Source organism: Brachyhypopomus gauderio, chromosome 4 (genome assembly GCF_052324685.1).
Source record: "Brachyhypopomus gauderio isolate BG-103 chromosome 4, BGAUD_0.2, whole genome shotgun sequence".
Lineage (NCBI taxonomy): Eukaryota > Metazoa > Chordata > Actinopteri > Gymnotiformes > Hypopomidae > Brachyhypopomus > Brachyhypopomus gauderio.
The window spans coordinates 30517740-30533334 of NC_135214.1; the positions used below are offsets into that span (position 1 = coordinate 30517740).

A 15595-nucleotide genomic window follows, 5' to 3' on the forward strand; every position below is an offset into this window, starting at 1 on the left:
ATCAGAGCTAGCACATGCTAGCCTTCACCCTCCTGGCTTGGTGCTGTCATGTGATAGGGGGAAGTAGTTTGCTAGTGGGTGGAACTGGATATGACTAACACTGGGATAAAACTGGGGTAGAAAAAGGTTTTTTTATTGCAATAAAGCTATTTTTGAATGTACTTGTAGTAAACTAACATTTTTAGACATCTACAGATGTAAATTTTAACACTGTCAGAAAGGTTAAAAACTAAGTCCATATAGGCTTATGAACTTCGCTGAGACTAGTCACCACAACCTTGATATGGAACTCCTTGATATCTCAAAAAGGTCAAAGTGGGCAGAGTGGTGGGGGGAGAGGCCTCCAAGAATATACCACCAAATAAGACTTTGCTGGAAAAACTAGGACAGGATTATGATGAAAATTAATGTTAGGATTTGTATATTGTGTTCACCATCAGTGGTTTCAGTCATGCATTGGATCCATACTAAATCCATACACACTGAAAATATGTACCCTGTAGTATGTTGTATGTCTGAAGCACAAGCTATGATCTGAGTTTGGCCTCTTAATCTAACTTCTAAATTTGTGTCCGGAATGTAGTTTTGGGCTACTGTGGATGAACAGGTAGGACAAGGAGCTAGCAACACCAAGGTCATGGGTTTCATTCCTAACGGAGCACATGTACTGTTAGAAAAATGTGGATCTCTGAAATGTTGTCTGTAGACCCTCCATTTGTTATCTTCCCAGAGCCGCCATCTCCAACAAACACAACAAGGCTGACATGCGTTTTATGCTTTGATGTGTATTATGAGTAGGTGAGAAGGGGCCCCTAGTGGTGAAGTTCAAACACTGACCTTTCAGCGAAGCCAAGGGATAAAGGTGATCAGTAAAGCTTTGTGAGTCATTTAGTATTGGTTAAAATTGCCACTGATTTAAAAACATACAGAAGGAACAGAGACAAGCTGATTCTTCTCTCCTAATGCACAAATCAGACTAAATTGAAGGATATTGTGAATTATAATTTCCCTGATTCTGAAAATAAGGAATGAACTTTGAACTGTTTTCTCTACTATAGTTTTGTATGTTTTGATTGAATAAGATGCCACCCAGCAAAAACCGGTCCAATTCTGCATGTATACATTCTAGTGTATACTACTATAACATGGCGTGGCAATGTTATTTTCTAAAATTGTTCTTTTATCAAAATCGTTTACTGATTTCAATATATTTGGGCATTTCAGAACATGGTATTGTAAGCATTGCATTGTTAGCAAATATACTTGCTTTTAATGTTGCAGCATAATTTAACAACACATGAAAATGAAATCTGGCTGTTATTTGTAATTGTTCAGTACATACATTCGCCCCATTATATGTTACATGCACAGGCCTGACCCATACAGTCTTTGCAGAACTGTAGCACAAATTTATTTCCAACCACAGAGGAACTTGGTGTTTCCATGGTAACTTATCCTCAGCGCCATTTGTTTGGCTGAGGGACCGTTTGCTTGGTGGATATATGCAAACACCGTCACCAATAAGCTACTTCCTGCAACAATGATCACCAATAGTCATGAAATATAATAAAATATTAAAATAAAGTATCATTAATTATTAGTATTAAATATTTACTTTATTATCACTAATAAAGTATTATTTTGCACAATGATTTATTATTATTTAAATTTTAATTAAGTAGCCTGAAATTCTGATCGCCGATTAAATCTAGGCACGCCACGTCATGTATGCATCATCTTTTAAAACGTCAAAATAGCAGTAGCAGCAAGAAATGTATTTTGTTAATTAAACGACAAGAAACCCGAATATCCGACATTTCGAAAGTATAGCATGAATTCACGAGGACTACATTTCCCAGAATGCATTTTCGCCATGCATTTTTTCTGCATTTTTCCAAGCGACCACGACGGAGCAGTGAGTGTACTGACTAACTTTCTCCAGCAATTCTTGTAGGTTACCTTAGCACGCTTAGCTAACCCACACCGTGATGTGCGCTGTTTTTGGTGGGCTACGTGTTTAAATAAGACGTGTTCAACAGCTCTTGACTGCACTATTTGAAAGCACCTAGCCATATCAGTGCACACTTTTACTAAGCGGAACATTTCGCTAGCTGGGCTGTTTTTTGGAGGGGGAAGAAACAAATGGTGTTTCATCGGAGCTGTTTGTGTGGCGGGTGTTTCAGCTGCGTGTTTTTCCACCTTCTGTTCTGAATAGTTTTTTTTACAGACAGCTGTTTCTCTTGACTGCACGGCAACTCGTCGCTCGTCTCTCCTTTCCATGTGAGATCCAGTGCCAACGCCTTTTCTTCCCCTGTCACACGTTTGGTTATTCTGCAAACTGTAGGAAAGGTTTACGCCGCATTCCACTTTTGAGTTAATACTTTGATTCGTTGGCTGATTTGCGCAAAGAAAGAGGACGAGTGGGAAGTGAAGATGGGCTGCACGCTGAGCGCGGAGGACAAGGCTGCGGTGGAGAGGAGCAAAATGATTGATCGGAATCTGCGGGAAGATGGAGAGAAAGCGTCCAGAGACGTGAAACTACTGTTGCTCGGTAAGGGCGCCAGTAAACGTACACGGACGTGTGTTCCGCCACAGTGAAACTGTTGGGTCACGTCGACGTGTGCTGTTAGTTGTTGGCATATTTGAGAGGATAATGATTAACTGTGTCCCTTGGCACTATTGTTTGGTGTACGGATAATTGTGTTGGCAAGTGGGCTAGTGGGTTTTGTAAACAAAGCTAGGTTACTGAGTTTATCTAAGAAGGGGAGCAGAGTGCATCTGGAGAGCAAGTCTTGGTTTTGTGTTTTTAAAACATGTCCTTCACACCTAAGCTACTACTGCGCTGTTGTACTGTTAACTCCTGAGTTACAAACGAGAACGGTAAGTTTGGGAAGTATCCCATTAAGAAAAACTGAGGGAGTGAATGATTTAATAAGCCTGACAGTTTGATGTGATTTAAATCACTGCTGGTTTTTTAAACGTCAGCATGTTTCAGCTATTTATAATATTCACAAACTAGTAACATCTGTAGTGTTCTCAGGGATAGAACCAGATTGCTGGTACAATAAAGGGCTGCCTGTGAGGACACACCATAATTTGGAGAACCACAAAATTTAAGTCCTTCCCTTACTTGGATAACTGGGAAGCTTAGAGGATTGGTATGACTGGAATTGTCTCCCTCAACTTCTTTGACAGGCTAAACTCTGTGTTCTGTAAAAATATTGTGAAAATGTATTTTTCATTTCTCACACACACTATATATATATATATATATATATATATATATATATATATATATATATATATATATATAATATATATATTGTGTGTGTGTGTGTGTAGATGAACTGGGCTGCCAATTCATTGTGACAAACTGGACATTGTGACAAAGCTGAGCTGATTGTGACTAATACCACAAAACCACATTTATCAGTTTGAATTACTGAGAGCAACTTTATCTGAGTTTGGTTTATTTGTGGCTTGAACATTTTTAGGCCTATGGTGTCTTGGTATGCTCGCATGCTGAGTAGTAACGGCACAAGCAGGAATGGTTGGCTCTAAACAGCCCAGTGACCTGTGATGTCATGTCACCGAGACCACAGTGGCAAATCCGGCAGCAGGGCAAGAACAGGAGGCTCTCATTAGGTTCACTGTTCACATAGAGGCTGTTTCGGTAGCTTTGTGACTTTGCTCGTTTCCCTCCTTGGTCTTTGGCTGGGATGAGCTGTGTGAGGCTGAGACTGCTCTCCTGTGGTATGCGGACTATGTAAAGACTGCCTACCCCCCAGGAGCTTCTCTGGCTTTATGATGCCGTGTTCTTCATCGCAGCGGTGGCCAGCCTCGTTAATGCCTTGTCGCGCTCTCTGCTGTGTTGGCCATGAGCAGATCCGCACAGGGACGAGAGTTTATTACCTAATATCCTGGATGCAAAGGTCTATTTTCCAGATCAACATCAAACACTTCTGTAACATTGAGATGCTACAGTTTTACACTTTGTTCAGAAAGATGGGGAACATTGGAAGTCTTTTCATGCCTCCCCCAGATCCTGGCCTTCTCTGCTCTTGTTTGAACTGTGCGGCTCGCTGGAGCGTGAATGGACCGCTTGGCTTACGCTGTGAATGCGTGAGAGCTGGTAAGAGCGTGGCTCTATGGGAGTGGGGCATGTGGGGAGAGCTTTTACCTGAGCCACATGGCCTGTTTAGCCCCTGATGCTATTCCTGAACAAAAGCCCACCCCTCTCTAAGCACATGGGTCAGAGACCCAGGCCCATTCTCTGTTCTGCTGCGGCCTCAACAGGCACAACTGTCCCGGGAGCAGGTCCAGCTGCAGCCCTTGTCTTTAGTTAACAGTGGCGCATTAGTAGAGCTTCCCAAAACCAGCCGATCTGCACTGGCAGTCAGAGGGTCGAGGCAGTTTGGAGGCGCTGGTAGCACTGGTGGCTCAGCGGACCCTCAGTGTGGCGTTGCGGGAAACGCGTCACCTCTCCTGGCTCTCGGGGGGGCTCGTCTCCAGCCTTCTCCTGACATCAGCCATTCCTAGTTGGTTTCCGCCGCTCCACTCTTACCGCGGGGTTGGAACTAATGTGCCATGCTTGGTTTGTAGGCAGGTTTGCAGCTCTTTTCGGCTTTGTAGTTGAATCCAAAATCCGTCTCGGCCCCCACTTTGGCTTTTTATAGTTGTAAAGAAGCTAATTTTTGGAGACTAAAATGTTTTGAAGATTATTTCTTGTTAATGCCATTTTCTCATAAACACATAGTATGTAATGCAGAAACTTTGCTCTTCTATGTCGGCTGTATAAACATTGTATGTGTAATGTACCAAGACACGGCAGATGCACCATAATGCTGCTTGCTTACAGCAGTATAGGATGGATTGAACACCAGCCTCCATGGTTAATTGAAGGGTATTGCTTTCTTGTGTTGTTCATAGGAAGATATGACCAGGCCTAGGGTTGTGCCCCTCTGCATTGTTGAACGTATCTGTGTAACAGAGGCACATCAACCTGAGCCGAATTCCTCAGCTGATCTCTGTAATCGCAGGGGCCTTGGCCACAGCACGATCGGCACTGCTGCTTGCTGTGTAATTACAGGGGCCACGAGGCTATTCACACACCCATTCAAACCGTTTGCAGATGTTTATGGAAATTAATGCACTGTGACCACACCACACTTACTTACAGGAAAAGACTTCTGTGTGTGTGTGTGTGTGTGTGTGTGTGTGTGTATGCGTGCGCGCACCGGGGTGCCTGTAGCTGATGTAGTGCTAGACTTTAAACTGTGTCTTCCTTCTGTGCAGTGATTCTGAAGTAACTAGGTTTGATGCATGCCATCCAACTTCACAACCTTGGTGTGGTTTGTTTGCCCAGTTTTGCAATGGCTCACAAACACCTGTCATTGGTGTAACTGATCCAGTAAGGGATTTATGCAAAGAGTCAAAGAATGCTGCAATAAAACCTGCAATGGTGTTTTGTCCTCCAGGTATGCAGGGATACTATGTATACGGTTGCCCCTATGAATTTTGGGTAAGAGCCTCTATATTGTGTTTGTGCTCATTTATTTTGGTAGGTTACATCCTGATGTGGTTTCGTTCCATGACACTGAGGGGAAATGTAGGGAGATTTCCCAAAGATGTAGTTCCACCACGCTCTGGGCTTTCTTCTCTAACAACAGGGTAGTGATGGAAAATGGTTACAATGTAATAAACTAGAGGCTTAGAAGGATGGACGGTGTAGAATAAACAATGACTCTGCTGTTCCCCTGCACATTGCTATTGCGGCTTGTGTGAACTTCACAAGAACGACGGGTCTGGTTAGGGCCTTGTTCAAACTGCATTGTAATGAATATGGAAAATATTTGTTTGTGCTTCAGCATATTTTTGAGATAACCTTCGACTGCATTTGTAAACATACTTTATTAAAATTAAACTGTGTGCTGTGTTTAAATTGTGTTGAGTGGGAAGATTCATGACAAGGTGTTGAGTTAAAAGGTTTGAGAGCAGTTGATTTTGCTATGTCACATCTCTACCTATTCGCATCCCTACCTATTCTGTTCTTATTGTGCTTAATCAGTGCTGTTTATCAAACACGCGCAGCACAGCAACAATCTGCCTTTTCACATCTTTTATTTTCGTACTATTTCTTGCAAATTTTGCGTTCAGCGGCAGGAACTTGTCTCCTTTTTAACTTCTCTCCAAAATGACTCATGGTCTTTGTGATGTGCCAAAGCCTCGTTGGACGTGGTGAGTTTGGCTAACATGCTTGCGGTGTGCCTTCTTCGGTAGGAATTTTCCACGTGATTCCCCCGGTCCATAGTTTCAGCGGTCAGCTCCTAGTCTGCAGGACGTGGTTCAGCGGAGCTGCTGCATCGCAAGTGATGTCACTGTTTGTTTGTTTGGTTTTTTTTTTTTTGCACCAGTGCAGAAATATCCCACAGAAATATCCCACAGTTAATCATGTGACACATGTCCAGGTAGCACCACAATGCTGCTCTTTAGGTATGATGTTTTCCGGTGCCCTTGTGCAGCCAGTGTGTAATGGACAGATTTGAAATATAACGCACTAGGTAGATTTCGGGGGAACGTTCACGTCTGGTTCAGGGCAAAGGGCCAGTTGTCTGCATTAACCCGCATTGTAAGCATTGCTGTGTGGAGTTTACCATCATGAGCTCCTGTTAAGATAATGTAACATCATTTTAAAAATGTATTGATATGTAAATGAGATGTTTTAAGGTACATTTCATAGCACCAGTAAAGAATCAAGACTTTTTAGCAAACTATCTACATAAATTCAAAGATGATAAAAAGCCTGCTGAATACTCCATTTCTTTTTTGCCTCGATAATTGTGTTTTCTCAAATAATTATGCCATGCCTGTGTTGCTGAAGTTGAAAGAATTCCTGTGAGCATCAACTCTCCAAATGTGCTAAAAGCTTGTTTATGTCAAATATCTCTTTTCCTCCTCCAGACTAAACGTGAAATTGGCTTTCAGAGTGAGTCATTAGCCCTGTTTATAAAGGGCTCGTGTACAGTATAGCTTGTCTCTGTCATATTCTCAGGATCCATGGGGTTCAGGATACTCGCATCACACAAAGCTTTCATGTTCCTGGCATTTAATCTCCGCGACTAGCGCATCACGACCAAAAATAGACCACCTCGTTCCTCTGCGCACACTGGGCTTGTGATGTCGGAGACTCGACTGAACTTCGGCTGAGGAGAGCTGCCGCCTGAAAGATTTCTATTTATTTTTGGCAAACCTTACTCTGAGTGTGTGAGCCAGGCCAGAGGGGATCTGTTGTATTTACTGAGCCAGATTGCCAATCCTTTGTGTGACCAATCATTTCTTCTTTTGTCTCCAGGTGCTGGCGAATCGGGGAAAAGCACGATAGTTAAGCAGATGAAGTGAGTTCAACATGTTTGTTTCTTGAATGGACCTCTATGATTAATTTCATTTCTAAGAATAAGGATTAGATTTGCTTTATGATTTTGAATGTGATGCGGCTGGTTTTCGCTTCAGGATCATCCATGAAGATGGCTACTCCGAAGAAGAGTGTAAGCAGTACAAAGTGGTAGTGTACAGTAACACCATCCAGTCCATCATCGCCATCATCAGAGCCATGGGCCGTTTAAAGATCGACTTTGGTGACCCCTCGAGGGCGGTGGGTCTTTCCTCCCAGACATAGACACGTTACGCAGCGTAGCTACTTGACCCAAGCTTCTGGGTTGATTTCTGATGCTCTCCCCTCCAGGATGACGCCAGGCAGTTGTTTGTGCTGGCCGGGACCGCGGAAGAAGGAGTCATGACCCCCGAGCTGGCTGGGGTCATCCGTAGGCTGTGGAAGGATGGTGGCGTGCTGAGCTGCTTTGCTCGGTCCAGGGAGTACCAACTCAACGACTCTGCCGCTTAGTAAGAGAGCTCTCACATGGCTGCGCTCGAAAGAAGGCATATATGTTCTGAGCTTTTTCATAGGGAATAATAACGATTGTGAGCTAAAGGCCTACTGATATCCTAACCTGAGGCATGACTTAATCTTCTTTAGCCACAATAAATGGTACATAAAAAAATCTTGGGATCTTTAACAACCTGGAAAAGAAGTCCAGTTGCTTTCAACTCAAGCACGTAAAATGACCTGGATTACTCAGAACCTTCACAGATACAATAAATCAAGTATCTATATATACAGTAGTTTTTGCATGGGAAAAAAAAAAACATTTGAAAATTTATGTGGGAGTTTGCTTGGCTGGATGCAGATTATTCTGTCTTGATTGTTCCAGCAGCTGTTTGGTTACACCACTGGTATCTTGATATATAAAGATGACTTGTGAGCGAATGGAAACATTTCTCATGTCAAGACACAGCCCTGTAGTCGATAAGGAGTTCTTCAGGTCGACCGAGACAAGATCCATCTTGTCCTACTGAGTCCCAAGTGCTGTGGCTTAGAACATTAGCTCGGGAGGCTCCAACTGCTTCGGAGGGGGGAAGTGAGCTTGGAGAGTCACATTCCAGGCCTGCTGTCTCCCTGTTCAACCATCACTGTTCCACTTCTGCTTAGTTAAGTTTCTCCTTGCCCTGGTTTGAAATAGCCAGTAATGTTTCCAGTGATAATAGTCCGAGGAGAACAGTCCTGACCACAGACTGAAACCATGCATTCCTTTGCATTTGCATGCTGAGTTCATCAGAGAGCTGATGTGTCTTGCAGAAGCGAGAGAGCTAAGAACTTTGCTACAGTGAATAGTGGGTCTTTATTTTGGCCAAACACCAGTAAAGCTTTTGGTCTGTGGTGAGTGGTGAGATTAAGTGTTTAGCAGTAATGTCGCCTGGGATTACACGTATCCTAACCTCTCCTCACGCTGCCTTTCTTTCTCTGATTCTCCCCAAACGGAAAAGTAGATGTCTTCAGTTTTTACCTGTGGTGATATTTATCTACCTATTGCAATACAAAATTATTGTTTTTTACATTCGCTCTTTCATACGACAGCACTGGCTGTCACTGTACTGAAGTCATTGTTATAGCACCCACAGTAACATCTTGCTCTTTATCACAGTAGTTGTCTGATATGGCCAAAAAACAAAAGGTCTCATTAATATTCTGTTCTCATCTATAATGGGATCAGCTGTAATAAGTTTTTAAGACGTAATATATTAAATTGTATTTTGTATTTTGAATCTAAGCTTGGTGATAACTGGTCTCTGTCTCCCTCAGTTATCTGAATGATCTGGAGAGGATATCCCAGCAGGGCTACATGCCCACGCAACAAGATGTGCTGAGGACTCGTGTGAAGACCACAGGCATTGTAGAGACCCACTTTACCTTCAAAGAGCTCTATTTCAAGTCAGTAAAAACTCCCTTGTAACTTACTTGCATGTGAATTAATACTGAAACACTTGTGTGTAATCGTGCATGCTCGTGTGTGACAGGATGTTCGACGTGGGCGGCCAGCGTTCCGAGAGGAAGAAGTGGATCCACTGCTTCGAGGGCGTCACGGCCATCATCTTCTGTGTGGCCCTGAGCGACTATGACCTGGTGCTGGCTGAGGATGAGGAGATGGTACGCCCACGTTAGTTCCCCGCTCGATCGACACGCTTCGCCACAATCCCAGAGCAGCACCAACTAAAACACCAGCAGCCGCAGAGCTTGACGAGTTAGACAATGGTAGTTAGACAATTAGACAATGTAGGTCTAACGCAAACTCGGAACAGAGACACGGACAAACCTCCCATACCTATGTGGCCTGCATTTGAATAATTTAGTAGGGTTGCGTTCAGGCTTGTGTGCCATTGTCTGGCTTAGTTGCTAATTTTGAGCATTAGGAGCGCGCTAAGTAATTAGCCGCAACCGTGAATCTCCTTCCGGGGCTGTCCTGGAAGTGTGAGGCGGAGTTCTCCTGGGGCAGGACCGGAAGGATCCGAAATGCTCTCCTCCCAGGCCTCGACTTTCTTCAACATCGTTACTCGTCCTTTGCTTACAGAACTGTCTTTGTCTGTCCTCAGAACCGCATGCACGAGAGCATGAAGCTGTTTGACAGCATCTGTAATAACAAGTGGTTCACAGATACATCCATCATCCTCTTCCTCAATAAGAAGGACCTGTTTGAGGAGAAAATCAAAAAGAGTCCCCTCACTATCTGCTACCCTGAATACTCTGGTGAGCAAAGACTTTCCAGGCTGAGCTTGTTGTCAGCCATTACCAAATAGATTTTTTATGTTTAAAAGAAATCATTTGACAATTTATATCAAAACAGATTATTTTTATAAGATCTAGATGGCATCTAAATAAATTTGTAATGAACTTTATGCAATATGTTTGCTAATTCCTGCAGCTACAATTTTATGCACAAATTTAATTAGCTACATTTTTATCATTGAAAATATTAATTTTTATTTCTATGTGATATTTCTGCAGATGTAGATTTAAAACTGAATGCTAAATTCCAAATAAAATATGTGAAATTGACTGTGAATTGTTAGAAAAACAGTTTGATGATCTTTGCACAGCTTATCCTGTGACCTGCTGATGTAAACCTACATTGTAACCATCCCAGACATTGTGGTCAAAGTCTTGGATGTTCCAGTTACTTTTTTATAAACCAGCTTTAAAAAGTCACTCCTTTTGTTGGAACTGAAGAGAAAGTATTGCTCATTGAGACTGATAAAAAGGGGGTGCATTTCTGCAGTCAGGTTTTTACACCGCGCCAGTAAAGGGCAGATCTTGGATTTGCTCTGTGCTATGGAAAAACGTATGTTTGTGTCTGCGAGTCGTCATCCTTCATCTCCGAGTGGAAGCTGGTACTTGCTGTATTTTACTGCTGGGATAGTTTAGTGTTTCACTCCATCTTTGTAAACATCAAAAGATTTATTGCGGTTTACCTGTCTCGACTGTATTTCTAAGTGGACTGTCAAGACGAGGAGAATCTCTGGAACATTCAGGCAGTATGCTCCTCCTGCCTGTTTGTCCAAGAAGCCATGAGCAGACTGATATTTTTCAAAGTCTATTAAAAGGTTCTCAATCCTCAGATACTTCCACACTCAGATTCTCTTATTGGTAGTGTTGTGGTTGGGATAGTAGTTAGAGGAATGCAGCAAAAGTTAGGTTAAAAAAACAAAGAAAAAAACAAGAAAAGAGAAATATGAGCTAGACGTATAAGAGCCTCCATTGCTTGCACCATTGCACCAAAGCAGAAATATTGGTCTTGGGGAATGTTACCTGCTTCAGTATGTGTGGTTTTGCAGTACTGACTACCCTTTTGGGAAAATTGTTTCAGTGCTATGTACCGGTAATTGCTACTTTGAGCATTGTATGTCACATTGTGGCACTGACTCTGATCTCCTGGGCGTCTCTGGTCAGGTTCCAACACGTATGAGGAGGCAGCGGCCTATATCCAGTGCCAGTTTGAGGATCTGAACAGGCGGAAGGACACCAAGGAAATCTACACCCACTTTACATGCGCCACAGACACCAAAAACGTGCAATTTGTCTTTGATGCAGTCACTGATGTCATCATCAAGAATAACCTGATCGAGTGTGGACTCTACTAGAGAGAGAAGCCTTGTTGCTGAGGTAGGCCTAACACTTAGCTTAACAATTCAAGGACTTTCAACTGACATGGAAAAATATTTCCTATGTATTTCAGCCAAAACGGCAAAATAAAGTTTGCATAATCATTTGCATTTTTCATTTTGAAAAGTATTTCTACTACTCTCTACTACTTTAATGAAGCAGTTACACTAATGTCTGAATGGTAAAATCCTAAAATGAATGTATTAATACTCCAGATAAAGTGTAATCAGAATCGGTGAGTAATGGTTTTTGAAAGCCCTGCTGTTGGTAACACAGAAGCATGTGGTCAAGCATAGACTGATGATCTGTCTAATAAGCGTGGAACTCACTAGGGGCTCCGCAGTGTGAGAGAACACACAATACTCTTGCCATATAATTGAGGGGTGTTTTTTTTTTTTTTTTGAGAAATTTGCAATACACTTATTCTGATTCACGGTTTTGACATATTGCAATGTATTATTATATTCCTTGCATACAAAGGCAATAGCCCATTTGGTCCTTAAAATCTCAAATATTTTCAGCCATTGTAGAAAATGGATCTGGATAGCACATGCACATTAAATCGAAAAAAAAAAAAAAAATCAGTTCTTGGCATCGGCATATTGTTATAAAATACACTTCATCAAGCTGAGCCCCTGACTGATGTCATGTCTGATGTCATGGACCGTTCCTCTCAGATCTTCTGGCCCTCCTTATTCTGAAGGAGGACCCTCGACACGGCCACACTTGATCTTGCTCTAAGATTCTTCCTGAATAGCTCGCAACAACAAATGAGGTCAATCTACAGACATTGTTCACTCCTAATGGAACATGTGGATTTTACTCTTAATGGCTTGCTCATCATGAAGAACCATTAACTAGATATCTAGTTATCTAGAAAGACATTTGCTAGTCCTGTGTGCAGGGGTACCTGAGTGGTTAAGGTGACTAGAAATCCAAAGGTTTCCAGTTGAAGCCCCACCAATGGCAAATTTCCTCTATTGGGCCCCTGAGAAAGACCCGTAACCCTAAATTGCATGAATTGTAGTCATAATTGCAGGTCACTTTGGATAAACGCTAAAACCTGTAAATGTCTCTGTGTGCAGGCGTCACTCATCGTGAAATCATGGAATAACGGTCCCTCCCCTCCTCTCACCATTTTAGTGAATGAATATGGTGACAGTAATGGGAACAGACGTCACTGGTGGGACGTCACTGGTGCTGCCTGTAGCAGACTCCGGGTGGTGGGGGACGCGTTCCTGCCTGCTTCCGCCACCATGCTGCGTGTCCACCTATAATTCATACAGTGTTTTTTGGAGCACCCCCCCCCCCCCCCCCCCCGCCCCTCTACTCCATTGATAGTCCTATCATTTCTTTCTTCAATTCCAAGGCGCAATGTAATGAGACCATGATGAGTGTTTTCTGTCAGTGTTGGGAACGCAGTGCACTTCAGCCATCGATTTCCAGTGGGTTTCGCAGTATATGGAGTAGTACTATGCACACATTAACCAAAATGTAAGAAGCGGATGGCATACGCTTATAGTATGTTAACATTTGTTAGGCTGTTGACAGACCATTCTGGATGCATCAGCTCTTTTGCCAAAAAGAGGAATATCTAATCATCTGCCACATAACTGTGACTTCCATAGCTTGTCAGTTTTCTTCTTTCTCTTTTCTCAGTAGTTTTATAGGTACATTATTGATATTTAGATTTTTCTTTCAACACTTTACATTTATTAGGGTAGGTTTCATATGAAAATCAGTGATAAGACAGATGAAGGCATATATCTTATTAGTTATTTTAGTTTCTAGTTTAAATATGTTTCAGTGCTTCATAAGCAAAAATGAAATGTTATTTAATTTTCTTTTTTTTTGTCTTGTTGCCAAGTAAAACTAGACCACTTCATAACACATTTTATAATTATTACTTGGAGTGGTGTCACTGTAAGCGTGTATTGATAACTGTTCAATAATTAATTAAAATTTGCATGGTAATGGGATTTTAATGAGCAGAATGAGAACGCTGTTATAATAAAATTCTGCAGAGTAATTATGACTTACTTGCATGGAGGCAAAATTTGCATTCACTGCTTGATTTCCTAGAGGCGAATTCTACTTTTTCACTCCTGGGCCTTTTATAACCCAACTGAGGATGTCTGAGCTCAGCACATCACACGTACATTTACATTCTAGATTTGGCAGATAGTCTTATCCAGATCAACTTCCAATTTGATTCATGCACAGGTATGCAAACGTTCTGTTAGGATTCTTGCCCAAAGACTGATGTTGGTATAACACAAAGCACTTGCAGACAGAGCCTCATTCACCAGCAGAAGAATTATACCACTAAACGAACCACTCACATCACCCACTTTATTAGATATATGAGGTTATTATTAGATTATAGTTGTGCAGTGCACAGATTGTATGCCACCCCATTCAACACTGGCCAGTTTCCAGTGACCATCTCTGAGCAGATATTGTGATAACAGACCTTTCTCAGAAAGCAGAGAAATGGACACAGTAGTGGTGGTATATCGGGCACAGAGGTGCTGCTGTCGTCTTGTGGTAGTGCCATTACTGGGTTGAGAGTGATTTGACGTCCAAACATATCGATAACATTACTTTGGTCATTAAGCAGACCATGGAAGGATGGTTAATACACATTGATGCGTAGTCTCTGTACATGTATAAAAGATTTTTAATAAATTAATATTTCAAATGAAGTGGTTGGTATGTAAATATGTACGTTTTTACTTCGAAAGAGATATATTTTTTTCTATAGTAATATTTTCCTTAATTGCCCTAGCCCCCAAAATTGGAGTGGTTATCAGCCTAGTTAACAGTGACACAGAATACCCAAATTGAGTTCTATAATAACTGAAGGTTTGGATAAGGACTGTTCCTGAGACACTTCTCTCATAGCTAATTTCCTATTACCAACTTCCCAACCGGGTAAGCTTAAGGGGGACTAGGAGTCATCATTCTAGGGTTATCTAGGGGTCATCAGTTCAGGATTATCTAGGGCCCAGATGGGAAAAGCATCATTCTCCTTGAAGGTCTTGTGAAAGTGGGACTATTGGATGTGCTTTGTTTAATCCTGTGGATTTTGCTTTTTGAAATTGACTAAATATAATGGGCTGTTTTTGCAGTTTGTACTTTTTTGTAATTGGCTAATGTATTTCTTCATGTTATTTGATTAAACCTGTAGCTTGCATTTTACTTTTCAGATTCATCCTTGCAAAAACCCCATGCACTGAAAAATGCAGAGTATTCTTATTCATCTTCACAAATGGGGCTCTTTGTCATGGTTCATTGTCTTGGCTTTGTTCTTCTTGCTGTAGTACTTGTCATTTTCTGCTGCAGTTTTAAACAAAGTGTTTGTCTCCTTTTTCCTATGATGGGCCACTTATACCTATTTAAACTTAAAATCACAATATTTAAGGTTTTTTAATTCCAAAATCCAGTGTACTGTGTTGGGATGGACCAGTGGTCAGCAACAGTCTGTATGTTTGTTAATGTTAGACCAAACCGGAAATGTACATGTAATTCATAAATGTTAACAATATGAAATTATCACAATGACATCTTTAATCTTGTGTCTGACCAATGAAAAATTTTGTTGTTATAAATGTAAAATATGAATATTCTTAAGAGGGAGTTTCATGGTGGAACAAGGGTGGATAATTTCCTATAGTGACCATGGCAACGCTGAGTTTTTTGCTTTTTTTTTTTTTTTGATTTGTTGTTTTTTGTTTGTTTGTTTTTGTTAAAAGGTTTTGTGCAGTGCAAAAAAGTGATGCTATAGACTGGACCAGAATAAATGATAATCTATATATGTTTTGATATACGTGTTAATAAAAATAAATTTGAAACACTGACATTTTGTGATAATTGGGGAGAAACCAAATCTTTTCTGAAGGTCTTTTAAAACTTGGGTGGTCTTCTGTTAATCAGCATCAGTAAGACTAGTCATAAATGTTTTAATATTTTATTTGCAATAACCACCTTTTGTAACTGGGTATGGTTTTGTCATTTGTAATTAACTAAACAAGAATTTGATTA

The 15595-nt window shown here is 41.4% G+C and overlaps 1 protein-coding gene across 1 annotated transcript; it reads left to right on the plus strand.

Moving 5' to 3' along the window:
* The first annotated feature begins 1905 nt into the window (after positions 1-1905).
* gnai3 (guanine nucleotide binding protein (G protein), alpha inhibiting activity polypeptide 3) lies at positions 1906-15411 on the plus strand. Its single transcript, XM_077003802.1, has 8 exons — positions 1906-2551; positions 7352-7394; positions 7510-7651; positions 7742-7899; positions 9197-9325; positions 9412-9541; positions 9985-10138; positions 11339-15411. The coding sequence occupies exons 1-8, from the start codon at positions 2434-2436 to the stop codon at positions 11527-11529; spliced, it is 1065 nt and encodes a 354-aa protein (XP_076859917.1). The 5' UTR covers positions 1906-2433; the 3' UTR covers positions 11530-15411.
* The last annotated feature ends 184 nt before the right edge of the window (positions 15412-15595 follow it).

Excerpts from the sequence above, each read along its gene's own strand:
- gnai3 (XM_077003802.1), top strand. The coding sequence starts at position 2,434 with ATGGGCTGCACGCTGAGCGCGGAGGACAAGGCTGCGGTGGAGAGGAGC. Across the intron at positions 7,395-7,509 it reads ACGATAGTTAAGCAGATGAA|GATCATCCATGAAGATGGCT; the intron begins GTGAGTTCAACA and ends TTTTCGCTTCAG. Across the intron at positions 9,542-9,984 it reads TGGCTGAGGATGAGGAGATG|AACCGCATGCACGAGAGCAT; the intron begins GTACGCCCACGT and ends GTCTGTCCTCAG.